The sequence below is a fragment of the Pseudoliparis swirei genome, chromosome 8 (assembly GCF_029220125.1).
Source record: "Pseudoliparis swirei isolate HS2019 ecotype Mariana Trench chromosome 8, NWPU_hadal_v1, whole genome shotgun sequence".
NCBI classification, from domain to species: Eukaryota; Metazoa; Chordata; class Actinopteri; order Perciformes; family Liparidae; genus Pseudoliparis; species Pseudoliparis swirei.
The window spans coordinates 1,940,742-1,968,645 of NC_079395.1; the positions used below are offsets into that span (position 1 = coordinate 1,940,742).

Here is a 27,904-nt window from a genome sequence, read left to right on the forward strand (position 1 = left end):
GCGTCGCGCTTTGGGTTCGTCCAATCAGACCTTGTCGTTGATGTCCTGCACGTGGGCGCTGTGCCTCCACTTGGTGAGCACGATGGGCTCCACCTGTTTCCTGTCCAGGCTGAGGCTCTTCAGAGCGTCTGCCGGCGGCTGTGGGGGGGGGCTGTCATACTGGGGGGGGGGGGGGGACAGGAAGTCATTCACCTTTAAAACTCTGCCACTGAAGAAACGCCCCAGAATTTATGATTCACGCGTCTCGAAGCAGGAAGTGAGGAGTCACACGGCAGTAAGAAGCTCTTCACCTCCACCTCGGTGCTGCTGTGATGCGTTCATGTGTCCTAGTGTCTGCCGTGATGCGTTCAAGTGTCCTAGTGTCTGCCGTGATGCGTTCAAGTGTCCTAGTGTCTGCCGTGATGCGTTCATGTGTCCTAGTGTCTGCCGTGATGCGTTCATGTGTCCTAGTGTCTGCCGTGATGCGTTCATGTGTCCTAGTGTCTGCCGTGATGCGTTCATGTGTCCTAGTGTCTGCCGTCATGCGTTCAAGTGTCCTAGTGTCTGCCGTGATGCGTTAATGTGTCCTAGTGTCTGCCGTGATGCGTTCAAGTGTCCTAGTGTCTGCCGTGATGCGTTCAAGTGTCCTAGTGTCTGCCGTGATGCGTTCATGTGTCCTAGTGTCTGCCGTGATGCGTTCATGTGTCCTAGTGTCTGCCGTGATGCGTTCATGTGTCCTAGTGTCTGCCGTGATGCGTTCATGTGTCCTAGTGTCTGCCGTGATGCGTTCAAGTGTCCTAGTGTCTGCCGTGATGCGTTCATGTGTCCTAGTGTCTGCCGTGATGCGTTCAAGTGTCCTAGTGTCTGCCGTGATGCGTTCATGTGTCCTAGTGTCTGCCGTGATGCGTTCATGTGTCCTAGTGTCTGCCGTGATGCGTTCGTGTGTCCTAGTGTCTGCCGTGATGCGTTCGTGTGTCCTAGTGTCTGCCGTGATGCGTTCAAGTGTCCTAGTGTCTGCCGTGATGCGTTCATGTGTCCTAGTGTCTGCCGTGATGCGTTCATGTGTCCTAGTGTCTGCCGTGATGCGTTCATGTGTCCTAGTGTCTGCCGTGATGCGTTCAAGTGTCCTAGTGTCTGCCGTGATGCGTTCATGTGTTCTAGTGTCTGCTGTGATGCGTTCATGTGTCCTAGTGTCTGCCGTGATGCGTTCATGTGTCCTAGTGTCTGCCGTGATGCGTTCACGTGTCCTAGTGTCTGCCGTGATGCGTTCAAGTGTCCTAGTGTCTGCCGTGATGCATTCATGTGTCCTAGTGTCTGCCGTGATGCGTTCATGTGTCCTAGTGTCTGCCGTGATGCGTTCATGTGTCCTAGTGTCTGCCGTGATGCGTTCATGTGTCCTAGTGTCTGCCGTGATGCGTTCATGTGTCCTAGTGTCTGCCGTGATGCGTTCAAGTGTCCTAGTGTCTGCCGTGATGCGTTCATGTGTCCTAGTGTCTGCCGTGATGCGTTCAAGTGTCCTAGTGTCTGCCGTGATGCGTTCATGTGTCCTAGTGTCTGCCGTGATGCGTTCATGTGTCCTAGTGTCTGCCGTGATGCGTTAATGTGTCCTAGTTTCTGCCGTGATGCGTTCATGTGTCCTAGTGTCTGCCGTGATGTGTTCATGTGTCCTAGTGTCTGCCGTGATGCGTTCATGTGTCCTAGTGTCTGCCGTGATGCGTTCATGTGTCCTAGTGTCTGCTGTGATGCGTTCATGTGTCCTAGTGTCTGTTGTGATGCGTTCATGTGTCCTAGTGTCTGCAGTGATGCGTTCATGTGTCCTAGTGTCTGCTGTGATGCGTTCATGTGTCCTAGTGTCTGCCGTGATGCGTTCATGTGTCCTAGTGTCTGCTGTGATGCGTTCATGTGTCCTAGTGTCTGCCGTGATGCGTTCAAGTGTCCTAGTGTCTGCCGTGATGCGTTCATGTGTCCTAGTGTCTGCCGTGATGCGTTCATGTGTCCTAGTGTCTGCCGTGATGCGTTCAAGTGTCCTAGTGTCTGCCGTGATGCGTTACTGTGTCCTAGTGTCTGCCGTGATGCGTTCATGTCACACACATCGAGGCAGAAACTGATGTACGAAGGAAACAATCTATATTTAATGTTTGATTTTAAACTACTTTAGCCAATTAAAAACCTAATTATGTTGATTTTCAACAACTTTTAGAACTAATTAATGGAAATAACATATCAAGCAAAATGCCAAACAAATCCGTCTAATTTCTGTACTTAGAACAAAATTCCCGTCGCGGTTGGTTTGGTTGCCGGGCAGAATAAGTAACTTGAAGCGGAATCTTTTTCTCCCTCTCGTCCCCTGAGTGAACCAGCCGGGTGCATGAGCGATGACGTCATCGTCTTACCTTGGGCAGCTCCCACTCTGACCTGGAGCCGTCCGCACTGTAGTAGTACGGCCTGCCTTGCTCATCGGCGTGTTTCAACCACTGGAGGCGGACACACGGACAAGAGGCGTTAGTGCGAGTCCCACATACGTGTCCAACAACTACACAACTACAGGACTGTCTCAGAAAATTAGAATATTGTGATGAAGTTCTTTATTTTCTGTGATGCAATTAAAAAAACAAAAATGTCATGCATTCTGGATTCATTACAAATCAACTGAAATATTGCAAGCCTTTTATTCTGATTTATTGCTGATTATGGCTTACAGCTTAAGAAAACTCAAATATCCTATCTCTAAATATTAGAATATCATGAAAAAGTATACTAGTAGGGTATTAAACAAATCACTTGAATTGTCTAATTAACTCGAAACACCTGCAAGGGTTTCCTGAGCCTTGACAAACACTCAGCTGTTATAAATCTTTTTTTTACTTGGTCTGAGGAAATATTAAAATTTTATGAGATAGGATTTTAGAGTTTTCTTAAGCTGTAAGCCATAATCAGCAATATTAAAAGAATAAAAGGCTTGCAATATTTCAGTTGATTTGTAATGAATCCAGAATGCATGACATTTGTTTTTTTAATTGCATTACAGAAAATAAATAACTTTATCACAATATTCTAATTTTCTGAGACAGTCCTGTACACAAACAACGCGGTTATTGCTCTTCTTCTTCTTCTTCTTCGTCAGTGGCAGGTCCGTCTGGGGGTCGGCGGTTCAACCCCCGCCCTCGTCCACGTGTCCTTGAGCCAGGCACTGAACCCTGACCGGCTCCCTGTAGCTGTTCTCTGTCAGCTAAATGACACGTGATGTAAAATGTCTTTAAAGCTCTCTAAATAATATTATTATTTATTTTTATCCGCATGAGTGATTTAAAGTATTTCCCCATAATGAGGATTTTTTAAAACATTTTTTAAAATTGAAAGTAGGCATCAATTAGACATTTACAGATAATTCACGTTGCGTGTGCAGATCTTTAGGTGATGCTCATTTTAGTTTTACATATTTAGAGCATAAAATACAAAAAAAGGGATAGAATGAAACAAAAAAGACCAGGAAGTGATGTAATCTCTATGGTAGATTCATTGAATCATGAGAATAGAGTTGTTACATGTGTAACACATTCTTCCCCAACATGTCTGAAGCGGTTCCAGTTGGTAGTTTCTAGATGACGTCGTCTTCTCCTTGTTTTATTTTTTCGGTGTGCGATGAGGAAATGAGGGAGCCGTGTGCGTCGGGAGGAAATCAGCCCCCAGAAGCCCGAAGCGGCCCGTCGGCCCGGTACCTTCTCGTTGGTGCGGCCGCTGACGTACAGCGTGAGGCCGCGGGCGTCCGTCTCCTCCGACCAGCCGCGCGGCGGCGAGCCACACCGGCTGTCCGACCGGCTGGAGCAGGCGCTGAAGCACGTGTCCTCTGACGACGACGACAGGGGCTGGAGGCGCCCGATGGAGAGCGAGAGGAAGGGGTCGAACGACGGCGAGAGGGGAGTGGTCTGAAGAGAAGAGAGGGGGAAGGAGAAAAAGAGAGAGAGAGGGGAACCTTTCACCACGGGGTTACAGAGGAGGAACACCAAGAGCACCCAGGAGACCCCGTCAGACACCGCCCAGGAGACCCCGTCAGACACCGCCCAGGAGACCCCGTCAGACACCACCCAGGAGACCCCGTCAGACACCGCCTAGGAGACCCCATCAGACACCACCCAGGAGACCCCGTCAGACACCACCCAGGAGACCCCGTCAGACACCACCTAGGAGACCCCGTCAGACACCACCTAGGAGACCCCGTCAGACACCACCCAGGAGACCCCGTCAGACACCGCCCAGGAGACCCCGTCAGACACCACCTAGGAGACCCCGTCAGACACCGCCCAGGAGACCCCGTCAGACACCGCCTAGGAGACCCGTCAGACACCACCCAGGAGACCCGTCAGACACCACCCAGGAGACCCGTCAGACACCACCTAGGAGACCCGTCAGACACCACCAGGAGACCCGTCAGACACCGCCCAGGAGACCCGTCAGACACCACCCAGGAGACCCGTCAGACACCACCCAGGAGACCCGTCAGACACCACCCAGGAGACCCGTCAGACACCACCCAGGAGACCCGTCAGACACCACCCAGGAGACCCGTCAGACACCACCCAGGAGACCCGTCAGACACCACCCAGGAGACCCGTCAGACACCACCCAGGAGACCCGTCAGACACCACCAGGAGACCCGTCAGACACCACCCAGGAGACCCGTCAGACACCACCCAGGAGACCCGTCAGACACCACCCAGGAGACCCGTCAGACACCACCCAGGAGACCCGTCAGACACCACCCAGGAGACCCGTCAGACACCACCCAGGAGACCCGTCAGACACCACCCAGGAGACCCCGTCAGACACCACCCAGGAGACCCCGTCAGACACCACCCAGGAGACCCCGTCAGACACCACCCAGGAGACCCCGTCAGACACCACCCAGGAGACCCCGTCAGACACCACCCAGGAGACCCCGTCAGACACCACCAGGAGACCCGTCAGACACCACCCAGGAGACCCGTCAGACACCACCCAGGAGACCCGTCAGACACCACCCAGGAGACCCGTCAGACACCACCCAGGAGACCCGTCAGACACCACCCAGGAGACCCGTCAGACACCACCCAGGAGACCCCGTCAGACACCACCCAGGAGACCCCGTCAGACACCGCCCAGGAGACCCCGTCAGACACCGCCCAGGAGACCCCGTCAGACACCGCCCAGGAGACCCCGTCAGACACCACCCAGGAGACCCCGTCAGACACCACCCAGGAGACCCCGTCAGACACCACCCAGGAGACCCCGTCAGACACCACCCAGGAGACCCCGTCAGACACCACCCAGGAGACCCCGTCAGACACCACCCAGGAGACCCCGTCAGACACCACCCAGGAGACCCGTCAGACACCACCCAGGAGACCCGTCAGACACCACCAGGAGACCCGTCAGACACCGCCCAGGAGACCCGTCAGACACCACCCAGGAGACCCGTCAGACACCACCCAGGAGACCCGTCAGACACCACCCAGGAGACCCGTCAGACACCACCCAGGAGACCCGTCAGACACCACCCAGGAGACCCGTCAGACACCACCAGGAGACCCGTCAGACACCACCCAGGAGACCCGTCAGACACCACCCAGGAGACCCGTCAGACACCACCCAGGAGACCCGTCAGACACCGCCCAGGAGACCCGTCAGACACCCAGGAGACCCGTCAGACACCCCAGGAGACCCGTCAGACACCGCCCAGGAGACCCGTCAGACACCGCCCAGGAGACCCGTCAGACACCGCCAGGAGACCCGTCAGACACCACCCAGGAGACCCGTCAGACACCACCAGGAGACCCGTCAGACACCGCCCAGGAGACCCGTCAGACACCGCCCAGGAGACCCGTCAGACACCACCTAGGAGACCCCGTCAGACACCACCCAGGAGACCCCGTCAGACACCACCCAGGAGACCCCGTCAGACACCACCCAGGAGACCCCGTCAGACACCGCCCAGGAGACCCCGTCAGACACCACCAGGAGACCCGTCAGACACCACCCAGGAGACCCGTCAGACACCACCCAGGAGACCCCGTCAGACACCGCCCAGGAGACCCCGTCAGACACCACCCAGGAGACCCCGTCAGACACCGCCCAGGAGACCCCGTCAGACACCGCCCAGGAGACCCCGTCAGACACCACCCAGGAGACCCCGTCAGACCCCGTCAGACACCAGAGAGGCAGTGACGGTGTGAGGCCTGTAGGGGGCGCTGTGGCGCACACGGCTCCCCGGCTGTGAGCGATATTCTCATCACATTAATTAAAAGTGGAGTAGGATCCAAAAAGCTGCACCTGAGAAGACTGTTGTTTTTAAATGTTTTATAACCAGTCAGTGTCAATAAGCCAGGAGGGAACTGGTATTTGTCTCTGTGTGTGTATCTGTGTGTGTATCTGTGTGTGTATCTGTGTGTGTCTCTGTGTGTGTATCTGTGTGTGTATCTGTGTGTGTGTTTGATTCTATGCTCGTGAGAACCAGATTGAGTTTGGGGTGACATCATCTTCGTTGCGTTACTTTTGTACTTCACCGTGGAAACGATTAAGACTCGAGTTTGACGGCTCAAATGAATTAAGTTAACTTTAGTTGTGAACTCTTGACCCCAGACATCCGTCACACCTCCACCAGGTGCTTCACCAACTCCTTCTCCACATATCTCAAACTCCTTCGTCCTCCTACCTTTCACCTGCTGCACCGATTACACACACACTCAGTTTTTAGTGTGTTCGTTGACTCAATGGCTGTTTCTGTGTGTGTGTGTGTGTGTGTGTGGTGAAGCCCTCCGGACCCGGCCAGTACCTCGGCGCTCTCCCCCGCGCTCTGGCCCTCTCTGGTGTCCTTGGCCCGCGGCGGCTTCCAGGTCCTCTCCTGGGTGGCCCGGTTGTAGTAGAAGTGCCGGCCGCTCGGGTCCCTGAACGTCTCCCAGTCGCCCGTCACCTGGAGGGAGGAGCCGGAGGGGAGCGGGGGCGGGCCGCCGTGGGCGAGCTTCAGCTCCTGGAGGTTGGCGTAGACGGGCGACTCGGAGCGGCCGTGGCCCGACGACGACACCGTCTGGACGGAGAGAGAGAGAGAGAGAGAGAGAGAGAGACGTCAGAGTCTCAGACAGTTATATAAGAACAGGGAAAGGTTCCTCTAGAGAGTGATGTAAGAACTCACAGCTTAGAGCTGCACAGGCGAGCTATTTAATCTAAAAACACTTTAAAAGCACCCGTCAATCACGCCTCCCCCGCTCCCTCTGTTAATGCCACGTTCCCTCTGAGTCAATCGCTCCATCGCTGGGCCTCCATTGTTGGCTGAGTGGCATCGAGCGTCAAGGAAACGGCTGAAAGAGACGTGTGGTTAGGACTGACAGCCAGTGATGACGGCAGAGGAGCAGAGGAATGGATGAAGGTGGGGGGGGGGGGGGGGGGGGGTGATGTTATATAGCTGACAGTGGGGGAGCATTATTTTTAGCTTAGAATTTTTTTTTAAAGAGCTGAAGTAATATTTATATTTTCTACGAAAGAAAACTGAAAGATATACAATTTTATTCTTATATATAACATATATATTATATACAAATATATATATATAATAAATATATCATTATATCTATATAATATAATATATAAATATATATATACAATATATATATATATATACAAAACTACGACTTAGAGACGAGTGAACTACGACTTAAAGAGACGAGTGAACTACGACGTAAAGAGACGAGTGAACTACGACGTAAAGAGACGACTGAACTACGACGTAAAGAGACGAGTGAACTACGACGTAAAGAGACGAGTGAACTACGACGTAAAGAGACGAGTGAACTACGACGTAAAGAGACGACTGAACTACGACGTAAAGAGACGAGTGAACTACGACGTAAAGAGACGAGTGAACTACGACATAAAGAGACGAGTGAACTACGACATAAAGAGACGTCGGAGCGTCGGCCAATGAGAAGAGCTCCAGACCGTCGGAGCCGGCCAGGGGAATAATAATCAACTGGTCCAGTGTTCTGCAGCCGGAGATTAAACCACATCACAGAGGAGACGGGGAGGAGACGGTGGGCTCTCCGGGGCCCTGAAGGCATCGCGGCTAATATTAGATGCAGATGGCTGCAGATGCTTTTGGTATATTTAGACGAGTCTGGCGTGAGGTTCAGGACCCAGTGGGTCATTTCATGCAGAGCGGTTGTCCCCATTCACAGAGACGATGGAAACCACCTCCAGGGCTTCAGGGCCACGTTTATTAATGTCGACGTGTTATTAAAGTCTCGTTTATTGTCGGACTCCTTTTGAAATGTCCGTCTCACGTTTCTTTGACGGATACTTTGCAATGTAGGAGTAGCAACTTCTGCTGTGGGATTTCTCGCCCTTGGAGCGGGGCTTTCGTCATCTATTAAAAAAAGGGGCGTGCACGTGTGTCTGCGAATGGGAACGCGCCCCCCCCCCTGAAATGACTCGTGATTGGCCAAAGTCTCCCGTCACAATCTACGTCTCCTTAAGTCTGGAAACAGAGCTCAGGGGATAATATTCAACATAATTACGCTCACATGTAAATATTCAATCTTTGCCCCACGCCTTGCCTAGCTTTAAAAAATTTAAATAAACTAAAATGTTGTATTTATTCCACATGTTGAAGCTGAACAGACTTCTTCCTGAACATGTAGAAACTTTTCTTTGTGTGTGCTCGTCCTTTAGGGGGCAGGCTGGCAACAGAGCTTGTGAAATCTTTTTTTAAAAAGGGATTGGCCAGTGACTCAGGAGGAGGAGGAGGAGGAGGAGGAGCTCCGCCCCTTTACTGTTGGACACAGACCAACCTGCTCGGCTGCATACCTGAGCTGAGCCACGCAGACACAAAACACACACTTTGCTGGCAACCTGTGCGAGGGACACACACACGTATAGAAATAAATAAATAAATATATGTATATAACTATAAATACATATATATATATTGATTTTTATATATATTTTTTTTTTCATTGAAGTTAATCTAAAAATGTAATGAAGCTGGCTGAGTGTAAAAAAAAGTCCTGAGTGACGAGGGCGACTTATTTGTAATCGTGGACACACACACACACAGTGCCTCTGCGGTGCTTTAACCCTTTCACACACATTTCCATAACTCTTTTAGTATGTGACCTTTTCCTTCACACGTGGGACATCTTAAAGTCCTCTTCAGGCCCACGTTCCCACAACATCAGAAACGTGATGCGTACACCTGCAGCTCAAGTCAAAAAGCTAAACCTAATTCATATAATTTGATAATGTAGTCCGACATGTAGAGGCTGTGAGCGTGAGCATTCAGTCAGAAGTCCTACTGGAGGTCACGCTTTGTGCCGTCATTCACCGGGACAATGGAGCCGGGGCTGGACCATATTGTCCGACCAGTGAAACCAGTTGGGAGACGGAAGCAGGAAGAGAGGAGCTTCATGAGAGTGTCTGTGTGGAAGGACGACTGGCAGGAGGTTCAGACACCGAGCTCACACATTGAAAAGGCCTCCAGCGTAGAGCGTGGTCGAGCGTCGGGTGAACCTTAGAAAGCAGAAGCGGCAAAGCGAGGCGTCCTCAAGAGAAGCTCGAGCTGTCGGAGGTGATCTCATGAAATCTGACTGAAATGAACAATAGGGCAGAAAAAGCTAAAACACACACAGACATACACACGAAACAAAGGGCACCACACAAAGCAATTATGCAACTCCAGAGCAATTACATTCAACGGGAGGAACGAGTAGAGGAGACAAAGCAACGCGGGAGGAAACACGGACTACAGGAAGGAGTCCCCGAGGCCTTTAAGGTGCTAGGAGTCAGGAAGTAGGGACCACAGGACACTTGGCCAGCAGCTGCGTCCAGATTTAGGGCAAAATAAAGAAACAAAGTGGGAGAGACCTCACGCTGGCTCACTGAGAACAGGCAAAAGTTATATAATAATATTTAATACATACATAATATTATATATATATTAGGGCTGTCAATCGATTAAAAAAAATTAACTAATTAATCGCACATTGTGAAATTGCGATTAATTACAAACTTTTAATCGCGATTAATCGCAATTGAAAGTTTGTTCCTTCTTTTTAAAGACAAAACTGCTTCTCTGACTGACAGGCTGCTATAGAGCCTCACATGTGTGGTGGGAGGTCCTTGTGATTTACTGAGTGATCATTGGTTGTTTTTTTCGCAAAATGTTGACAGACAAACGGATTGACCAATCACGTTGAAGGTTTCATGTGACGAGTTATTTCCGCGCCGCGTCACCCGACACGTCCCCCCTCCGTTCCTCTGTGTCTCAGAGGGGGAGACGGGAGGAAGGAGCGGAGGAGGAAACACGACTGATTCATCCACGAGTTAAACTGATTTCTGCTCCTTATTTTTGCGGAGAAATAATTGTTTTAAAAACGGAAACAGTGTCAAACCGTACTGCCGCGGTTTGACACTCAGAGGAGTGTAACAACTTCAACGAACACCGGAAGCAAGTCGAAGTGTCCTTGAGCAAGGCACTGAACCCCCAGTTGCTTCCCGGGCGCATCACTGCAGCCCACTGCTCCTTAATAACTAAGGATGGGTTAAATGCAGAGAACTAATTTCCCCTTGTGGATTAATAAAGTATATTAAAAAAAAAAAAAAAAAAAAAAATTCTAATTGCGTTAAAATATTTTAGTGCGTTAAGGCGGCCAAATTAATCGCATAGATTAACGCGTTAACGCTGACAGCCCTAATATATATACACACATTTTAAATAATGTATATATATATATACTAATTTTAAATTAATTACATATATAATACATTTAAATAAAGTATATATATTAATTTAAATTAAGTGTATATATATATATATTAATTTTGAATACATTATTTATATAATATTTTTAAATTAATTAAATACATATATAAATATAATAATTTTAGAATAAATTAAATATATATAAAATAGTTGTTGCTATTCTCAGTGAGTCAGCGTGACGTTTTTTTAAAATGGGGAATCTGATTTGGCATATTGACATTTGAGTAAATTCTGAGTGAGAAAACTAAATTCCATTTAGTTATCGACTGACTTACATCAGATAAACACCACGACTGCAAAGATACGGAAAAAATATGTATTTCTAGAATTCCTCCTGGGAACCAAAAAATTTCTTTTTATTCAACATTATTTTGGAAAAAGAAACGGTTTAGTTGTTCTTCAAGGGGTTTCACACAGTTACAGATATGAGAGAGAGAAGGGGATGTGCCGTGCCCTCTTTTGCATAATCTGGCTGGAGTGAAGTCTGTCAGAGACCGACGGGTCCACAGAGGAATCCTGGTCTGGTTCTGAATCCATCTCTGATTTACTGGTGTCGCTACGCGGTTTGCAAATGGGTCAGAAGTAAGAGACGGCAGGAGAGAGGGAGGGAGGGAGGGAGGGTGAGAGAGAGAGAGAGAGGGTGGGAGGGAGGGAGAGACTCAGAAAGTGATGTGGGTGTGATTGTTTCAGGAACAATTGAGTGTGTTGTGTTCTGGCCTTTCATAAAGTATATATAGTACATATGATGGCTTCATTATTCCATTGTAATGGAGGGGTAAACCGTGTGGTGTTCAGGGGCGTTGGGAACGTAGCGCGTTGCCAGATGATGTTGCATTGCATGAGTTCAGCCGATGCAATAGTGTCCTAAAAGCTGCATTCTTTCTAATGACCACCAGGGGGCGATTCCTCCGGTTGTATAGAAGTCTGTATAAATGACTACTTCTCTCTTGTAAACATGAGTTGTTTATGTCTTCTTCAATACAGCGTGATGATGTGTGTGTGTGTGTCAGTGTGTGTAGATACAGCTGTGTGAATGGTGCTGTGTGAATGGTGCTCTGCCCCCCCCCCCCCCCCACAGGGGACACAGGAGTTTTCCCTGCAGGCGTTTTGGACATCGTTTTGTTTTAAACAAGAGAATCAAATTTCCCGGAGCCTCCTCGTCCTCGAACGCCTCGCTGACACAGGGATTAAACGAGCGAATGGGAACGGGTTCCGTGTCTCTCGCCGGCATATTCCCCCCCGGGGCCCTAAGCTCTTTTCCACTGTGACACACACACACACACAAACACACGTCGAAGAAATGGCCGTGCAACTTTCTCAGAGTTGACTCAGCCCCACACGGGGTCGGCCACACGAATAATTAATCATGTAACGCCAGCTACCTGACGCAGCTAATGGAGCTAATTATTGTGCGGGAAGGGGGGGGGGGCTGGTATGTATGTATGTGTGTGTGTTGTGTCGGTGATTATGTAAGAGGGGGGCAGGTGTGCTCACTGCTCAGGACACACAAAGCAATGAGGCGGACGTGACTCAGAAAAGAGGCGTGGTGGATGTAATGTTCCTGTCCAACACGGAGCTCTGTTGCTAGGTAGAAAACGTGCATCTTCACAAAAACAAAAGTTCCCGAAAGGCCTGAAATGAGAGAATGAGTTAAACACAATCATCCCAATTAGAAAGATACGGCTGTAAGTCTCTCACAGGTGAGATTAGCATATCTGCTGCTGTTCTGGTTTTATCTTTTGTAAATTGGGGGGGGGGGGGGGGTCATCACAACAGGCCTTTCACACTATCTAAATCCCTGCTGGTCTGTTATCTCGCTCCTCCTCCGGCCCCGAGCTTAAGATATGAACTCCTGCTCCTCGGTTATCGACATCCTTCTGAAGACCTGCCGTTATCAGAATCTGCAACACACACACACACACACACACACACACACGCACGCCTACCCGAGTGTTTCATGGAAGTCCTGGGGCCGTCATTTAAATCATCTTATAAATCTCGGGCTGCAGAATGAATTGTTTTTCCTCGACTTCCCACCCAGCAGTTTTTTGGGGGATTTGAACCCGTGACCCTCACAAGCTCCTCTAGTCGTGACCTAGAAAAGCAAAGAGCAGCGACTGTGGAGGCAGAGGACCGGCGACGCGTGGCGAATGATCTCCCGTTCGATGAAAGTCAAATCAACAAAGGTTTTTGTAAATACATAAATTGACAGTGAAAAACTGCAGTTCAGTTTTCCATCGTTCGGACTCGGGGCCATAATTCAGTTTGATAATGTATCGTCTTTTAATGGCGACGTATCGTGATGAAATCACATGAAGATATTCTGATGCACAAGTTGGTCGTTTAAATTGATGATTAGCAACAACAACAAAAATTACTGGGGGGAAAAACTGATTATTTTGCAGTGAAGTTCTTTATAAAATTAGAAAATGCCATAAAATACTAATCACATCACCACATCACATCATGACGTAATCACATCACGACGTAATCACATCATGACATCATCACTCTGCAGCTACTTCTCTTTTGACTTTTAAATGTATTCTCATGGTTAGAGATAAAAAAAAAAAGAGCAGATGGAGAGAGAGAGAGAGAGGGAGAGAGATCACAAACATTTACTCGTCAGCAGCTTGACAATCATTCACCAACGGAGAGGAAATGGAAACACGAGGGTTAAAAGGCAGAGGAGATGGAGGGAGAGGGAGAGAGAGAGGAGAGAGGGATGGAGCTATAAAAAGGAATATAGAGAGAAGAGATGGAGAAAGAGAGAATGAGAGAGATGGACATAACTAGAGCTATATAAATATATAGAGAGAAGAGATGGAGAAAGAGAGAATGACAGAGAGAAAGAAATATGGATGGTTGGATGGAGAGATCGATCGATGGATAGATGGATAGGTGGAAAGATGGATGGATAGTTGCATGGATGGATAGAGAGAGAGAGAGAGAGAGAGAGATCCCGTCCTCCACCAGCTGCTCCAGAACGAGCCGCTCTGAACTCTGGAGCTCAGAGTCGTTTCTGACCGGAGCTCAACAAGCATTCAACTGTCAGACGACCTTTGACCCCGAGGGCCCAACTGCACCAGCAGCCCTCTGACGCGAGAGTGGAGAGGCAGATGGCTGCATGTGTGTGTGTGTGATCCCTCTGGCAGACAGGGCCATGCAGCTCCACTTCCTGTCCAGCAGGACACTCAGCCTGCAGCTCCACTTCCTGTCCAGCAGGACACTCAGCCTGCAGCTCCACTTCCTGTCCAGCAGGACACTAAGCCCGCAACCTGCAGCTTCACTTCCTGTCCAGCAGGACACTCAGCCTTCAGCCTGCAGCTTCACTTCCTGTCCAGCAGGACACTCAGCCTTCAGCCTGCAGCTCCACTTCCTGTCCAGCAGGACACTAAGCCTGCAGCTTCACTTCCTGTCCAGCAGGACACTCAGCCTTCAGCCTGCAGCTTCACTTCCTGTCCAGCAGGACACTCGGCCTTCAGCCTGCAGCTTCACTTCCTGTCCAGCAGGACACTCGGCCTTCAGCCTGCAGCTTCACTTCCTGTCCAGCAGGACACTCGGCCTTCAGCCTGCAGCTTCACTTCCTGTCCAGCATGACACTCGGCCTTCAGCCTGCAGCTTCACTTCCTGTCCAGCAGGACACTCGGCCTTCAGCCTGCAGCTTCACTTCCTGTCCAGCAGGACACTCGGCCTTCAGCCTGCAGCTTCACTTCCTGTCCAGCAGGACACTCGGCCTTCAGCCCTTTTGTATGTTTAGCTGGAGCTAGAAACACTTTCTATGGACATTGTTGAGTTAATTTCCCTTCTAGACTTCCTGTAATCACTTAATTCACGTGTGATTTCAACAGCTTATGAATTATCAATGCTGCTGGACTTCCAGCCCGTTCGGCTCATGAAGTGTTTCTTTGCACGTTGAACATCAGGAATGTAACTAAAGATCTGAATGTGTTTTTAAGCTGGCTCAGCTGGAGCGTTGCTGTGTTGGTGAACTCAAACTCAGAGCAGTGGATTGTGACGCATGTGTTGATTAGTTCCAGATGACGACGTGAGGACAGCATACCTGTGTGCAGGGGACCGCCTCCTTCCTTCAAACTGACACAGGAACATAGGAAGAAATAAATAGAATATTTTCATCAGAGATAAATATTAATATATATATATACATATAGGGGCTGCATGGTGGTGTAGTGGCTAGCACTGTCGCCTCACAGCAAGAGGGCCGTGGGTTCAATTCCCGGTCGGGGCGGTCCTTCTGTGTGGAGTTTGCGTGTTCTCCCCGTGGCAGCGTGGGTTCCCTCCGGGTTCTCCGGCTTCCTCCCACAGTCCAAAGACATGCTGCAGGTTAATTGATGTCTAAATTGCCCATAGGTGTGAATGTGAGAGTGAATGGTTGTCTGTCTCTATATGTGCCCTCGATGGACTGGCGGCCTGTCCAGGTGACCCTGCCTTCGCCCGATGTCAGCTGGGATCGGCTCCAGCGCCCCGCGACCCTAATGAGGATGAAGCGGTATTGATAATGGATGGATGGATGGATATTTTAATATATAAATATTAGTGCTGTGAAAAATAACGCGTTATGATTAAATTACAGGATTAATTAGTTTTTTTTTTAACGCATACGCAGAATGAGCTTCCAATCAGTCTGTTGTTGGTCGTCTCTACAGCAGCGTGTCATTCTGTCTCGACGTGTCACGTTAACACGACTCCGATCTCCGTCTCGCGTGCGGCAGAACGAAAAAAAGTCACTTATTAATATATATAAAACGAAAAGTAAAACAATAAAACAAAGAAATAAATAGATATTATTTCATTAGAAATAAATATTAATACATAAATAAATATATAAAACTAAGAGTAAAACTAAAAGTAAATATAATAACAAAGAAATAAATACAATTATTTCATTAGAGATAAATATTAATATATGAATAAATGTATATGTATATATAGATATATATATATATACATACATGTATATATATTTGGTCGAAACTGTTGATACAAGTGAATATTGTGGGAAAGCTTTCCAGTGGATGGCATGATGGCCAAAGGAGACACCGACACACAGAACGATGCTTCAACCAGCTGGAACAAAACATTTATGTCCATAACAAAAATAACCACATCTCCTCAGTACCATCCTCCCCTTTAACTTCTCTTAACTGGAAACAACTCTCCACTGAACAGACCACCAAACACCGTACCGAGGATCCAGTTGAACGCATTAGCTCCGCCCCCTTCCTTCATCACCACACAGATCCAGTGTTGAGCAGCTGGACGACGCTGAATGGGTTCAGACCAAAACCCGTTTGGGGAGGAACACAAGCGAGTTTATTATTCCTTCCAAACATGGACCCGGGGTCCTTCACGGCGTGCTCAGTCCAGGAGGATCTTGTGGCCGCTTCATTACGACAACGTGTGCATGAAGGTGCAGAAGAAAAGAAGATGCCTAAAGATGGTAGTTTTCAGTGTGAAGAAACTAACCAAATGATCTGATGTGTCACGATGTTTAAATAGTCAATTAAATTAAAGACAGAACATTTATTCTGCTACGGTTTGGATAATACAATTATTTTTAGCTATTTATTTTAGGTTAAATTGTGACATCCACTGGGTTTTTGTATCCTCGTGTGCTGCTTTCATTCGTCTCCTGTGACCATGAACTGATGGTTTCTGACGGACTAAACAATAAATGCATCCATTAAATAACTGGAATAAAGCGATCACGAAGAGATTACGGAAACCAACGTCGAGGTTTAAATCACAATATCAAAATCTACGAAGTCGAGGAACCCCGACGATCCTCACGACCGCCAGCCGGGAGCGAGTCACGCCTTAGAAGTGACGCCGTGTCTCCGCTCCGTTGGCTGAGACTCTGAAAAGCACGAAACACAGCGGAACCCCTCCCCCGCCAGAAAAACTAATAATTACGGGATTACTACGAGTGAGTCCGTTACTGAAGAAAGAAATCCACAGCGGCATTCTGGGAGAAACGTCTTCCTCCCTTCTGAATCAGTTCCATTAAAATCACGGTTGCGGCGACAGGGTTCTAACACATTTCTACCAGTGGATTTCCAGGACTTTTCCAGGATTTCCGTGACTTTTCCGTGACTTTAAACCAAATGTCCACGACGAGATTTCAGTTTGGTCGTCTCGGTATAAACATGAACAATTTAGAGAATTTTTTATTAAAAAAATTAGAATTGCAAAGCGTACAGTTGACCTTCAATGAAACAAATGAATGAGACAATAGTTTGATTAAAAGAATAAACATTTCTATTCATGTTTATTCCTTTAAACACGTATATAAATGTGAATTCTTTATGTGCAAATCCATCCGTTCATATTAATTATTTCAAACTCGCCGTAAATTAACATTTTCTTGACTTTTCCAAAACTTTTATGATTGAAGTTTTTTTCCGTGACTTTTCCAGGCCTGGAAATGACCATTTTAAAATTCCATGACTTTTCCAGGTTTTCCATGAGCGTACGAACCCTGGTCAAGCGGCAGTTCGGCGCCGCGTCTTTCCCCAAATGTCATCACTCCATCCCGGATTCAGAGGTGTGTGTGTGTGTTTGTGTGTGTGTGTGTGTGTGTGTGTAACGGAGTGTGAAATAGCAGCTTTACTTCTTGCGTTTGGTGAGGTCACGGCGACTTCTTGTTTTTTTACCTATTCAACCGATTTCTTCCTCCTTTTTGTTCACCTGGGAATCGTGTATCGACTCGTCTCCTCACACCTTAAAGAATGTGGTGAAGAGGGAGGGAGGGGGGGGAGAGAGAGAGGGAGAAAGGCAGGGGGAGAGAGAGAGGGGGGGGGAGGGAGAGAGAGGAGAGAGAGAGGGAGGGAGGAAGGGGGAGAGAGAGAGAGAGGGAGAGAGAGAGAGAGAGGGCGAGAGAGAGGGGGGGAGGGAGAGAGAGAGGGAGAGAGAATAAATGGAATGGAATACTTTTCACCTCCTCCGGCTTCAGAGGAGAGGCCACATGTTCCAGTTTTCTAACAGCCGCTTGCCTCGGCAGCACAATTCTTTTATGGAGGAGGAGGAGGAGAAAAACAAGGGCAGGTATGAGGAAGACAGATCTCCTCCCGGGTCGCTGAAATCAAGCATTCTGATTGGCTGACATCCTGCCCACCTCCCTGCTAAAAGAAGCTATCTCTTCTGTTGCCCCCAGTCTGGTCAAAATTATAAACATGTCTCTGGTCACGGGTGTGGTGCCTTCTTATTTTAAGCAGGCGGCTGTCCAACCTCTCCTCAAAAAGCCCAACCTGGACCCCTCCTCTCCCCTAAACTACAGGCCCATATCTAAGTTACCTTTTATTTCAAAGGTACTGGAGAAAGTTGTAGCTAACCAACTTAACCTCTACCTGGCCACACACAACATTGGTGACAAGTTTCAATCCGGTTTCCGTAAGAAACACTCCACCGAGTCTGCCCTTCTTGGAGTATCTAATGACATCATGATGGCCTCCGACTGTGGCAAAAGTTCTGTTCTGGTCCTGCTAGACCTGAGTGCAGCTTTTGACACAGTCGACCATAGTATTCTCCTAGATAGGCTAAAGAACTGGGTTGGGGTGTCAGGTCTAGCACTAAAATGGTTTGCCTCTTACCTCAGTGAGAGACATTTCTCAGTGTCAGCTGGTCCATATAAATCCGACTCCGCCCCTCTGCACTGCGGGGTACCACAAGGCTCGGTGCTGGCCCCGTTACTCTTTGCCCTATACCTGATCCCATTGGGTCAGCTGATCAGAACATTCTCTGGCATCACATACCACCTTTATGCTGACGACATCCAGCTGCTTTGCTCTTTTAAACCGGAGCAAATGCAGTCCCTCAGCATCCTGATGGAGTGTTTAGCCGCCATCGGGGGTTGGATGGCTAACAACCTCCTGCAGTTAAATGCAACCAAGACCGAGGTGTTGGTCATCGCCTCCGATGGCACCACAGCCAGGGTACTAGAACATCTGGGCCCTCTCAAAAATAATGTCCACCCAACCATCAAAAACCTCGGTATTCATTTTGACCAGGCAATGCTGCTGGATAAACACGTCATGACTCTGAGTCGCAATTGCTTTTTCCACCTGCGAAACATCGCAAAATTGCGTTCCATCATCGCCCACTCTGAGATGGAAATGGCTATACATGCCTTTGTATCCTCCAGACTGGATTATTGCAACTCACTGTTCACCTGTCTAAACCAGGCATCCATAAACCGCCTCCAACTGGTTAAAAATGCAGCTGCCAGATTACTCACCAGGTCAAAGAAATCGTGTCACATTACCCCTATACTGGCTGCCCTACACTGGTTACCAATCCAGTACAGGATCCAGTACAAAGTACTTCTCTTTACCTTTAAGTCCATACACGGCCTCGCCCCCAGTTATATACATGACCTCATCATACAGCACACCCCCAGCCGGTCCTTACGGTCAGCTGACCAGGGGCTCCTGGCAGTGCCGCGCACACGATTAAAAACAAAGGGCGATCGGTCCTTTGCTGCAGTGGCCCCACGCCTGTGGAACACACTTCCGCAGGTGTTGAGAGCAGCTCAGTCCGAAAATAGCTTCAGAAATCAGCTAAAAACACATCTCTACAAACAGGCATTTCTGGGTTAGGTTTCTGTGTGTTATCGGTTTTCTGCTCTCTATGTTTAATTTATTGTTTGTTGGTTTCTTCTACTGCGTTTGTGACTGCTCAAAAGTCTTGTGTACTGGAGGTAATGCACCCGCAATTTGTAATGTAGCACTGGCTTCTGCACCTTGCTGCTATGCTTAACATGATGATATTGATGATGTTGTACTGTTTTTACTGTTTTTATTGTAAAGCACTCTGTGTATTCGTACTGCGAAGGGCGCTATATAAATAAACTTTTACTTACTTACTTACTGAGAGTCACGAGGTGTACTTTATTCAGCCATAATGTCCGACAGCCGTTTGCATTTATCTGAGCGTCCCTCAAAATAACAATATCGGTCGATTTTGCGCGACCGTTAGTCGTCAGTTGAAGATCGACAGTTATCAAAAACGTTTCGTGTGAACTTTGATATTTTGGGGGTTGCATAGCAACAGACAACACAGGGTACTATTTTCTCTCAGCTACTAAAACACAACGTTTGGTACACAACGAGAGGCAGCTCACTGTTTACTCTTCATAATGTCACACACATCCGTATGATAAAAGCAATAAGGAACCCGAGGCAGGACTATCGTCGATAATGCCCTGCTCAAGGGTTCGCCCAGCAGCCTTGAAGCGGACATTATTGACGATACAGTCCTGCCCATCGCGCCTTATTGCCTAATTCAACAAGCGTGTTGAAGCTCACGGACAAACACAAAGTGTGAAACATTACATTTCGTATTGTTATCAGGAAGCAATGCAATAAAAAAAAATAGTTAGTAGTGAAGAAAACAAAAAATCTGAGCAGTTCTGTTCGGCCAGACCTTTTCAGATTCATCAAAATTCGTAGATAGCTGCCGTCTAGGTGGGAGGGGCTTAGTGTTCCCCATCTCTCTCTCTCTCTCTCCTGAAGGGCAACAACAAAGCTGAGTTGCCACGGCCTGTTCCTGAATGTTTAGTCTGTTCCAGAAGCCGTTCATTACTCCGCAAGTGTTTTCAGGGTTAGGGTACAATCCCCCGTGTGTTTATGTTGCCGCGGTGACGTCGTTGCGTAATCTTTTCACGAGAAAGTCGGAGCCGGCGGATTTAATTCCCGCGTCTTGGGAACGTGGCGACCACAAGATCGTCGACAAGCGGTCATCTCCATCGTACTGTAACGGGGAGGTGAGAGTGACACCTGGAATGTCTAACGATCCGTAATGGGCCGCTCGGCTGCAGCCAGGAAGTTGATCAACACCTGGTTATCACCTGGTTATCACAAGTCTGGAGGCCAGAACTATTCACTCACATTGGGTTATTTTGGGGGTTGGCAAATATTGGTTCTGATGAAAAGAGTTGAGCCTCAACACATCGCTGATCCATTTACTGCATTACATTATATACAGGGTTCATCCTCATGACCAATGAACAGGTTCATCCTCACGACCAATGAACAGGTTCATCCACATGACGAATGAACAGGGTTCATCCACATGACCAATGAACAGGGTTCATCCACATGACCAATGAACAGGGTCATCCTCACGACCAATGAACAGGTTCATCCACATGACGAATGAACAGGGTTCATCCACATGACCAATGAACAGGTTCATCCACACGACGAATGAACAGGGTTCATCCACACGACCAATGAACAGGTTCATCCACATGACCAATGAACAGGTTCATCCTCATGACCAATGAACAGGTTCATCCACATGACGAATGAACAGGGTTCATCCACATGACGAATGAACAGGGTTCATCCACATGACCAATGAACAGGTTCATCCACATGACGAATGAACAGGGTTCATCCACATGACCAATGAACAGGTTCATCCACATGACCAATGAACAGGTTGATCCACACGACCAATGAACAGGTTCATCCACACGACCAATGAACAGGTTCATCCTCATGACCAATGAACAGGGTTCATCCACATGACCAATGAACAGGGTTCATCCACATGACGAATTAACAGGGTTCATCCACATGACCAATGAACAGGTTCATCCACATGACGAATGAACAGGGTTCATCCACATGACCAATGAACATGTTCATCCACATGGTGACCAATGAACAGGTTCATCCACATGACGAATTAACAGGGTTCATCCACATGACCAATGAACAGGTTCATCCACATGACGAATGAACAGGGTTCATCCACATGACCAATGAACAGGTTCATCCACATGACCAATGAACAGGTTGATCCACACGACCAATGAACAGGTTCATCCACACGACCAATGAACAGGGTTCATCCACATGACCAATGAACAGGTTCATCCACATGACCAATGAACAGGTTCATCCACATGACGAATGAACAGGTTCATCCTCATGACCAATGAACAGGTTCATCCACATGACCAATGAACAGGTTCATCCACATGACGAATGAACAGGGTTCATCCACATGACCAATGAACAGGTTCATCCTCATGACCAATGAACAGGTTCATCCACATGACGAATGAACAGGGTTCATCCACATGACCAATGAACAGGTTGATCCACACGACCAATGAACAGGTTCATCCACACGACCAATGAACACGTTCATCCTCATGACCAATGAACAGGTTCATCCACATGACCAATGAACAGGTTGATCCACACGACCAATGAACAGGTTCATCCACACGACCAATGAACAGGTTCATCCACATGACCAATGAACAGGTTCATCCACATGACGAATGAACAGGGTTCATCCACATGACCAATGAACAGGTTCATCCTCATGACCAATGAACAGGTTCATCCACATGGTGACCAGTGGACTTACACGACTTTCAACCAAATTCCCATCACCAAAAAGTGAGAAGATGTCGTATTTAAACCAACAAAGAGAATTCCAAAGCATAAAGTTCATAACCTTAAATGAAACCAACGAATGAGACAATAGTTTGATTCAAAGATTTAAAAAATGTATGTCTTTTCAGTTAAGGTGCGTTCACTTGCAGCGAGAAAAATGTGCGAGGACCGGACCGAGGCACAAAAAAACCGGTTTAACCAGAGTGGGATCACGCTCCCATTTTACACGTGACTACAAAAGCACATTGTGACTGAGGGGAGGGATACGGACCGGGGGGTTCAGAAGAGCGGTCGGCGGCGTTAGGACAAAGGGGAACCAGCGGAATAATCTCCCAATCTGAAATGGAATTATCCCAGAGGCACGAACAGGAAGTGAAGGATCTTTTCTTATCCTGCAGGCGGCAGGGCGCAGCTCACCTTCCCCCTGCGTGACTCGGCAGGTCCGCCCGACCGGAAGCCGCGCAGCCGGGTTCGAACTCGTCGCCGCGCAGCCAGAGACTTCTTTCACTCGCCGAAACACGTCTGGGATCATTTGGGATTGAATTGAGAATAAGGAAACCGTGAGCTACGGAGAAACGGGATTATTTGTTTGTTTCTGCACCAGTTTACATTTAGGTTTCTACCGAGACATCCACATATGAACGTTATTCACAGAGACGTCCACATATGAACGTTATTCACAGAGACGTCCACATATGAACGTTATTCACAGAGACGTCCACATATGAACGTAATTCAGAGACGTCCACATATGAACGTTATTCACAGAGACGTCCACATATGAACGTTATTCACAGAGACGTCCACATATGAACGTTATTCACAGAGATGTCCACATATGAACGTTATTCACAGAGACGTCCACATATGAACGTAATTCAGAGACGTCCACATATGAACGTTATTCACAGAGACGTCCACATATGAACGTTATTCACAGAGACATCCACATATGAACGTTATTCACAGAGACGTCCACATATGAACGTAATTCAGAGACGTCCACATATGAACGTTATTCACAGAGACGTCCACATATGAACGTTATTCACAGAGATGTCCACATATGAACGTAATTCACAGAGATGTCCACATATGAACGTAATTCACAGAGATGTCCACATATGAACGTTATTCACAGAGATGTCCACATATGAACGTAATTCACAGAGATGTCCACATATGAACGTAATTCACAGAGATGTCCACATATGGACGTAATTCACAGAGATGTCCACATATGAACGTTATTCACAGAGACGTCCACATATGAACGTTATTCACAGAGATGTCCACATATGAACATTATTTTTTAGAGATGTCCACATATGAACGTTATTTTTAGAGATGTCCACATATGAACGTTATTTACAGAAATGTCCACATATGAACGTTATTTTTAGAGATGTCCACATATGAACGTTATTTACAGAAATGTCCACATATGAACGTTATTTTTAGAGATGTCCACATATGAACGTTATTTACAGAGATGTCCACATATGAATGTTATTTTTTAGAGATGTCCACATATGAAGGTTATTTTAAGAGATGTCCACATATGAACAATATTTTTTAGAGATGTCCACATATGAACGTTATTTTTAGAGATGTCCACATATGAACGTTATTTACAGAAATGTCCACATATGAACGTTATTTTTAGAGATGTCCACATATGAACGTTATTTACAGAGATGTCCACATATGAATGTTATTTTTTAGAGATGTCCACATATGAAGGTTATTTTAAGAGATGTCCACATATGAACAATATTTATAGAGATGTCCACATATGAACGTTATTCACAGAGATGTCCACATATGAACGTTATTCACAGAGATGTCCACATATGAACGTTATTCACAGAGACGTCCACATATGAATGTTATTTTTTAGAGATGTCCACATATGAACGTTATTTACAGAGACGTCCACATATGAATGTTATTTTTTAGAGATATCCACATATGAACATTATTTTAAGAGATGTCCACATATGAACAATATTTATAGAGATGTCCACATATGAATGCTATTTACAGAGACGTCCACATGACGCCAGGTGGATAATCGCGTGCTTGTAGAAACCAGATTGCCGTGTTTTTTTTGGTCTCATATATGCCTCTTAAAACATAAACAATGACACATTTCTCTGAGATGTGGATGCATCGTGTACGTTGTACTTGTACACCGTGAGTCACAGCCAGCAGAAGTAGAACAAAGCTTAATCTGGGATCAACGGCCGCCATTGATCCCCCACCAGTTCATATTACCACCACGCACTGGTTTCTTTATCCGGGGACCTTTGCCCGGATTGTAACACAGAACCAGCGCTGGGCGATATTATGTAACCTGAAAGGTTTATAACCTAACTGGTGACGCCCAAAAGAAACTCAGTGGAAGCTCTGGGGAGAAAGTAGATCCCCCCCCCCCCCAATTCAAAGTTAAAGTAAACATGCATTTATGTACATATATATTTATATATATATAATTAATGTAAGAAAAAGTATAAATTAAATTAATTACATTTTATATATATATATATATATATCTTACATTAATTATTTCCTATTATTTCACAGTTTCTATAACTCAATCTATTTTTACACTTTCAATGTAATATTTGTATGGAATTATAATATTTAGACATTTTATTTTGCGTTCTATTATTTCTCTATATTCACTCTAACTTCTTTTTTTATTCAGCGTAGTTTCTATACGTTATTCTGAAACTTGTAATTGGATTTTATACATTTCCTAACTTATTTTAAAACTCAAATTATTGTTGCTATTATTTTTTTTATTAGAATTAGAATTTTTTATTTTTTTTAAGTCGGCTGTAATGTGCGTTACATAACAATAATACCTTTTGAACAGCCGCAGCACGTCAACACATAACAGTAGAGAGCGAAAAGGGGCGGGGCTTAGTTGTTATTTTAACTATACGGTATGGCAAAACATGGAATGGTCCTTTTTTATATATTTTATTCATTGGTTAATAATCTGTGATCTTCACGGGGGTCAAAGGTCGCACAGAGACGCTCCTCTTGAAAGGGAGAGGAGCGTCCACACGGGCGTGGCCCCGAGGGAAACCTTTATTTATAAAGGGCCGCGAGATTATACACTGCCAAGTCCGTCGTTTAGTGGCTGCTCCGACCCACATGGAGGCGCTTCACCTCATTACACGGAGGGAGGAGCTTCTTCATCTTCCTCTTCACGTAATGAAAAACCAGGTCATGTTTACGGGAAAATATGATCTTATGAAAAAGGGCAATAAGTGCTTTTCCTTGTTTTTGCACAACACTCGGAACGACGCCAATGTGAAGATTGTGGATTTAAATTTAAAAAGATAAAAAATGGCTTTTCGCAAAATGACGAAACAAAATATTTAGGGCTGCAACAACAAATCGATAAAATCGATAAAAATCGATTATTAAAATAGTTGGCAACGAATTTCATTATCGATTCGTTGTGTCGTGCGATTATTACGGGGCTCAATAAGTCACGGAGTGTAAACAAAGTAGATTTGAGCGCAGAGCGGCGCAGGAGAAACAAGAGCCGAGCGGAGGGAGAGACGGAACGCTGCGTTGTGAGAGCCAATCAGCGCTGAGCTGCTCCGCTGTTGATGAATCTAATTGGCTGCTGCTGCTCACGTGGCGCTGGATGCGGAAGTCATTCACGTAGTCGGAGACATTCACGGAGCTGAGTGCGCCTCCGGGTGACGTTATGAACCCAGACACCAGGGCGCTACATGTCACGACGTGTGTGGCATTTCCACAAGAGTATAACGTAGAAAACGTGGTTATTTATTCCGTGGCGGATGGCGGAAAATATTTGTCCACGGAGAAAGGCGACGGAGATAAGCCCCACCCCCTCACCGTATGAGGCGTTTAACCCATAGCCAACTCAGGAGAGTAAAGCGCTGTCAGTCTGTTTATGACGGGTTCATACACATGACCAGTGAACAGGGTTCATCACCATGGTGACCAGTGAACAGGTTCATCACCATGGTGACCAGTGAACAGGGTTCATCACCATGCTGACCAGTTGATCTCCAGGACCTTTCCATGACTTTAAACCAAATTTCCATGATTAAACATTTTGTGAAAACTCTGTCTATACGTGACAAAGTGAGAAGATGTAGTGTTTAAATTAACAATGAGAATTCCAAAGCATACCGTATATATACCGTGTAAATTAACATTTGAATATAAAACATTTGCATTACTTTTCCAAATATTTTGGGATTTTATTTTTTTCAATTACTTTTCTAGGCCTGCTAATAGCCATTTAAAAATTCCATGACTTTTCCAGGTTTTCCATGACCGTACGGACCCTGTTTTGAATAAATGGTTGAAAATTACAGTTTTGTTTTTTTCTATCCGATTAATCGAAAAAATAATCAACCGATTAATCGATTATCAAAATAATCGTTAGTTGCAGCCCTAAAAATATTATTATTTTTGTTTTTTAAAGGACATTTACCTTTAAATTGAGCAGTTTACACTTGATGCAGAACGTAGATTTATACGTTAAGACATTAAAAGTCGAAATAAATACCACAAAATGTGTCGTGTATGCCGCCCCGCCTCATCCTCTTCCTCCCCACCACCATCATCATCATCAGCGCCCCGAGCTCTCCTCAGCGGGCAGCGGTCCAAACAAAAGCGCTACGTATCCATCACTTATGTAACGCGGCCCGGAAAGTGCTCCGCATCCTCTCGGCTACGCCGTCGCCCGCGCCGTCCTCAAACCTCAGACGATCGGCGGTATCGATCAGGCGGCGCCGCCGAGGGCAGACAGACACGACGGCGGCGGAAGAGATGAAGTCACGTGATCCGGTGCGTGAACGAGATGACGAGGGAACGCCAGCTGGCTCGGGTGAATCCGCATCGCCTTTTTTTTCCGACGGACTCCGTTCGCCGCTCTGATGCGCCGACTTGGCAAAAAAACACACGAAAAGAGGCAAGCGTGGCATCAAAAGGGCGTCCGAGGGAAACCGGGTCTGGAGTCACATATCCGGGTCTGACCGTCTCCTCGGGGTACATGGCGCCGCCGAGAGGGAACACAGCAAACCTCTCTGGCCATCAACTCCCTCCCTCCCTGACGGGTCACTGTGAGGCCCGACACACACACACACACTCTAACTCTTATTCACTCGCACGTTCTTACATAAAGAGAGAGCGAGAGTGCATAGAGGGCTCAGTGATACACACTGCACGATCCGCCTCACTACACAGGACGCCCCAGCTGAGAACACACACACACAAGGGGATTAAGACGAGCTCTATGAAGTGAGGGACACTCTGTGTGTGTGTGTGTGTGTGTGTGTGTCCTCCCCCCCCCCCCCACCCCTCTCTCTCTAATCAGAGCAGTGCTACAGGGCAGAGTGGATCCTCCCCTCTCATCACCAGGGTGTGTTTTAGACTTCACACCCTCAGCCCTGAGCCTCTGGGAGGAGTTTGATATGTTATGACGAGGCATAAGAAAAGAAGAGCCTTTAAGTTCTGGAGGTCCCTGAAGGCATCTCTGTGTGGTTTCAGTCACTTCTGGGTTCTTCTCGTGTTCTCCGTGACGATCTGACGACATCTTTCATAGACATGAAGAGAAATTACTTCAACAAAATGAGGCGTGCGGATCTTAGATTTAGTTAAAAAAAGAAAGAGAATCGATGTTGGGATTTTTTTTCTGCTGATCCCGAGA

At 46.9% G+C, this 27,904-nt stretch overlaps 1 protein-coding gene across 7 annotated transcripts in view; it reads right to left on the reverse strand.

Moving 5' to 3' along the window:
- The window catches only part of LOC130198197 (rho GTPase-activating protein 12-like), a 46,139-nt gene that overhangs the window by 7,496 nt on the left and 10,739 nt on the right, over nucleotides 1-27,904 (reverse strand). For 4 of the 7 annotated variants that reach the window (XM_056421341.1, XM_056421339.1, XM_056421340.1 and 1 more), the window contains exons 3-6: nucleotides 6,788-7,039; nucleotides 3,699-3,905; nucleotides 2,373-2,453; nucleotides 31-159 (exon numbers count right to left, since the gene is read on the reverse strand). In XM_056421341.1, coding sequence (XP_056277316.1) covers nucleotides 31-159; nucleotides 2,373-2,453; nucleotides 3,699-3,905; nucleotides 6,788-7,039 — 669 coding nt within the window. The remainder of the gene's footprint in view (nucleotides 1-30; nucleotides 160-2,372; nucleotides 2,454-3,698; nucleotides 3,906-6,787; nucleotides 7,040-27,904) is intronic. The other 3 variants (XM_056421345.1, XM_056421343.1, XM_056421342.1) reach the window with 1 other exon arrangement.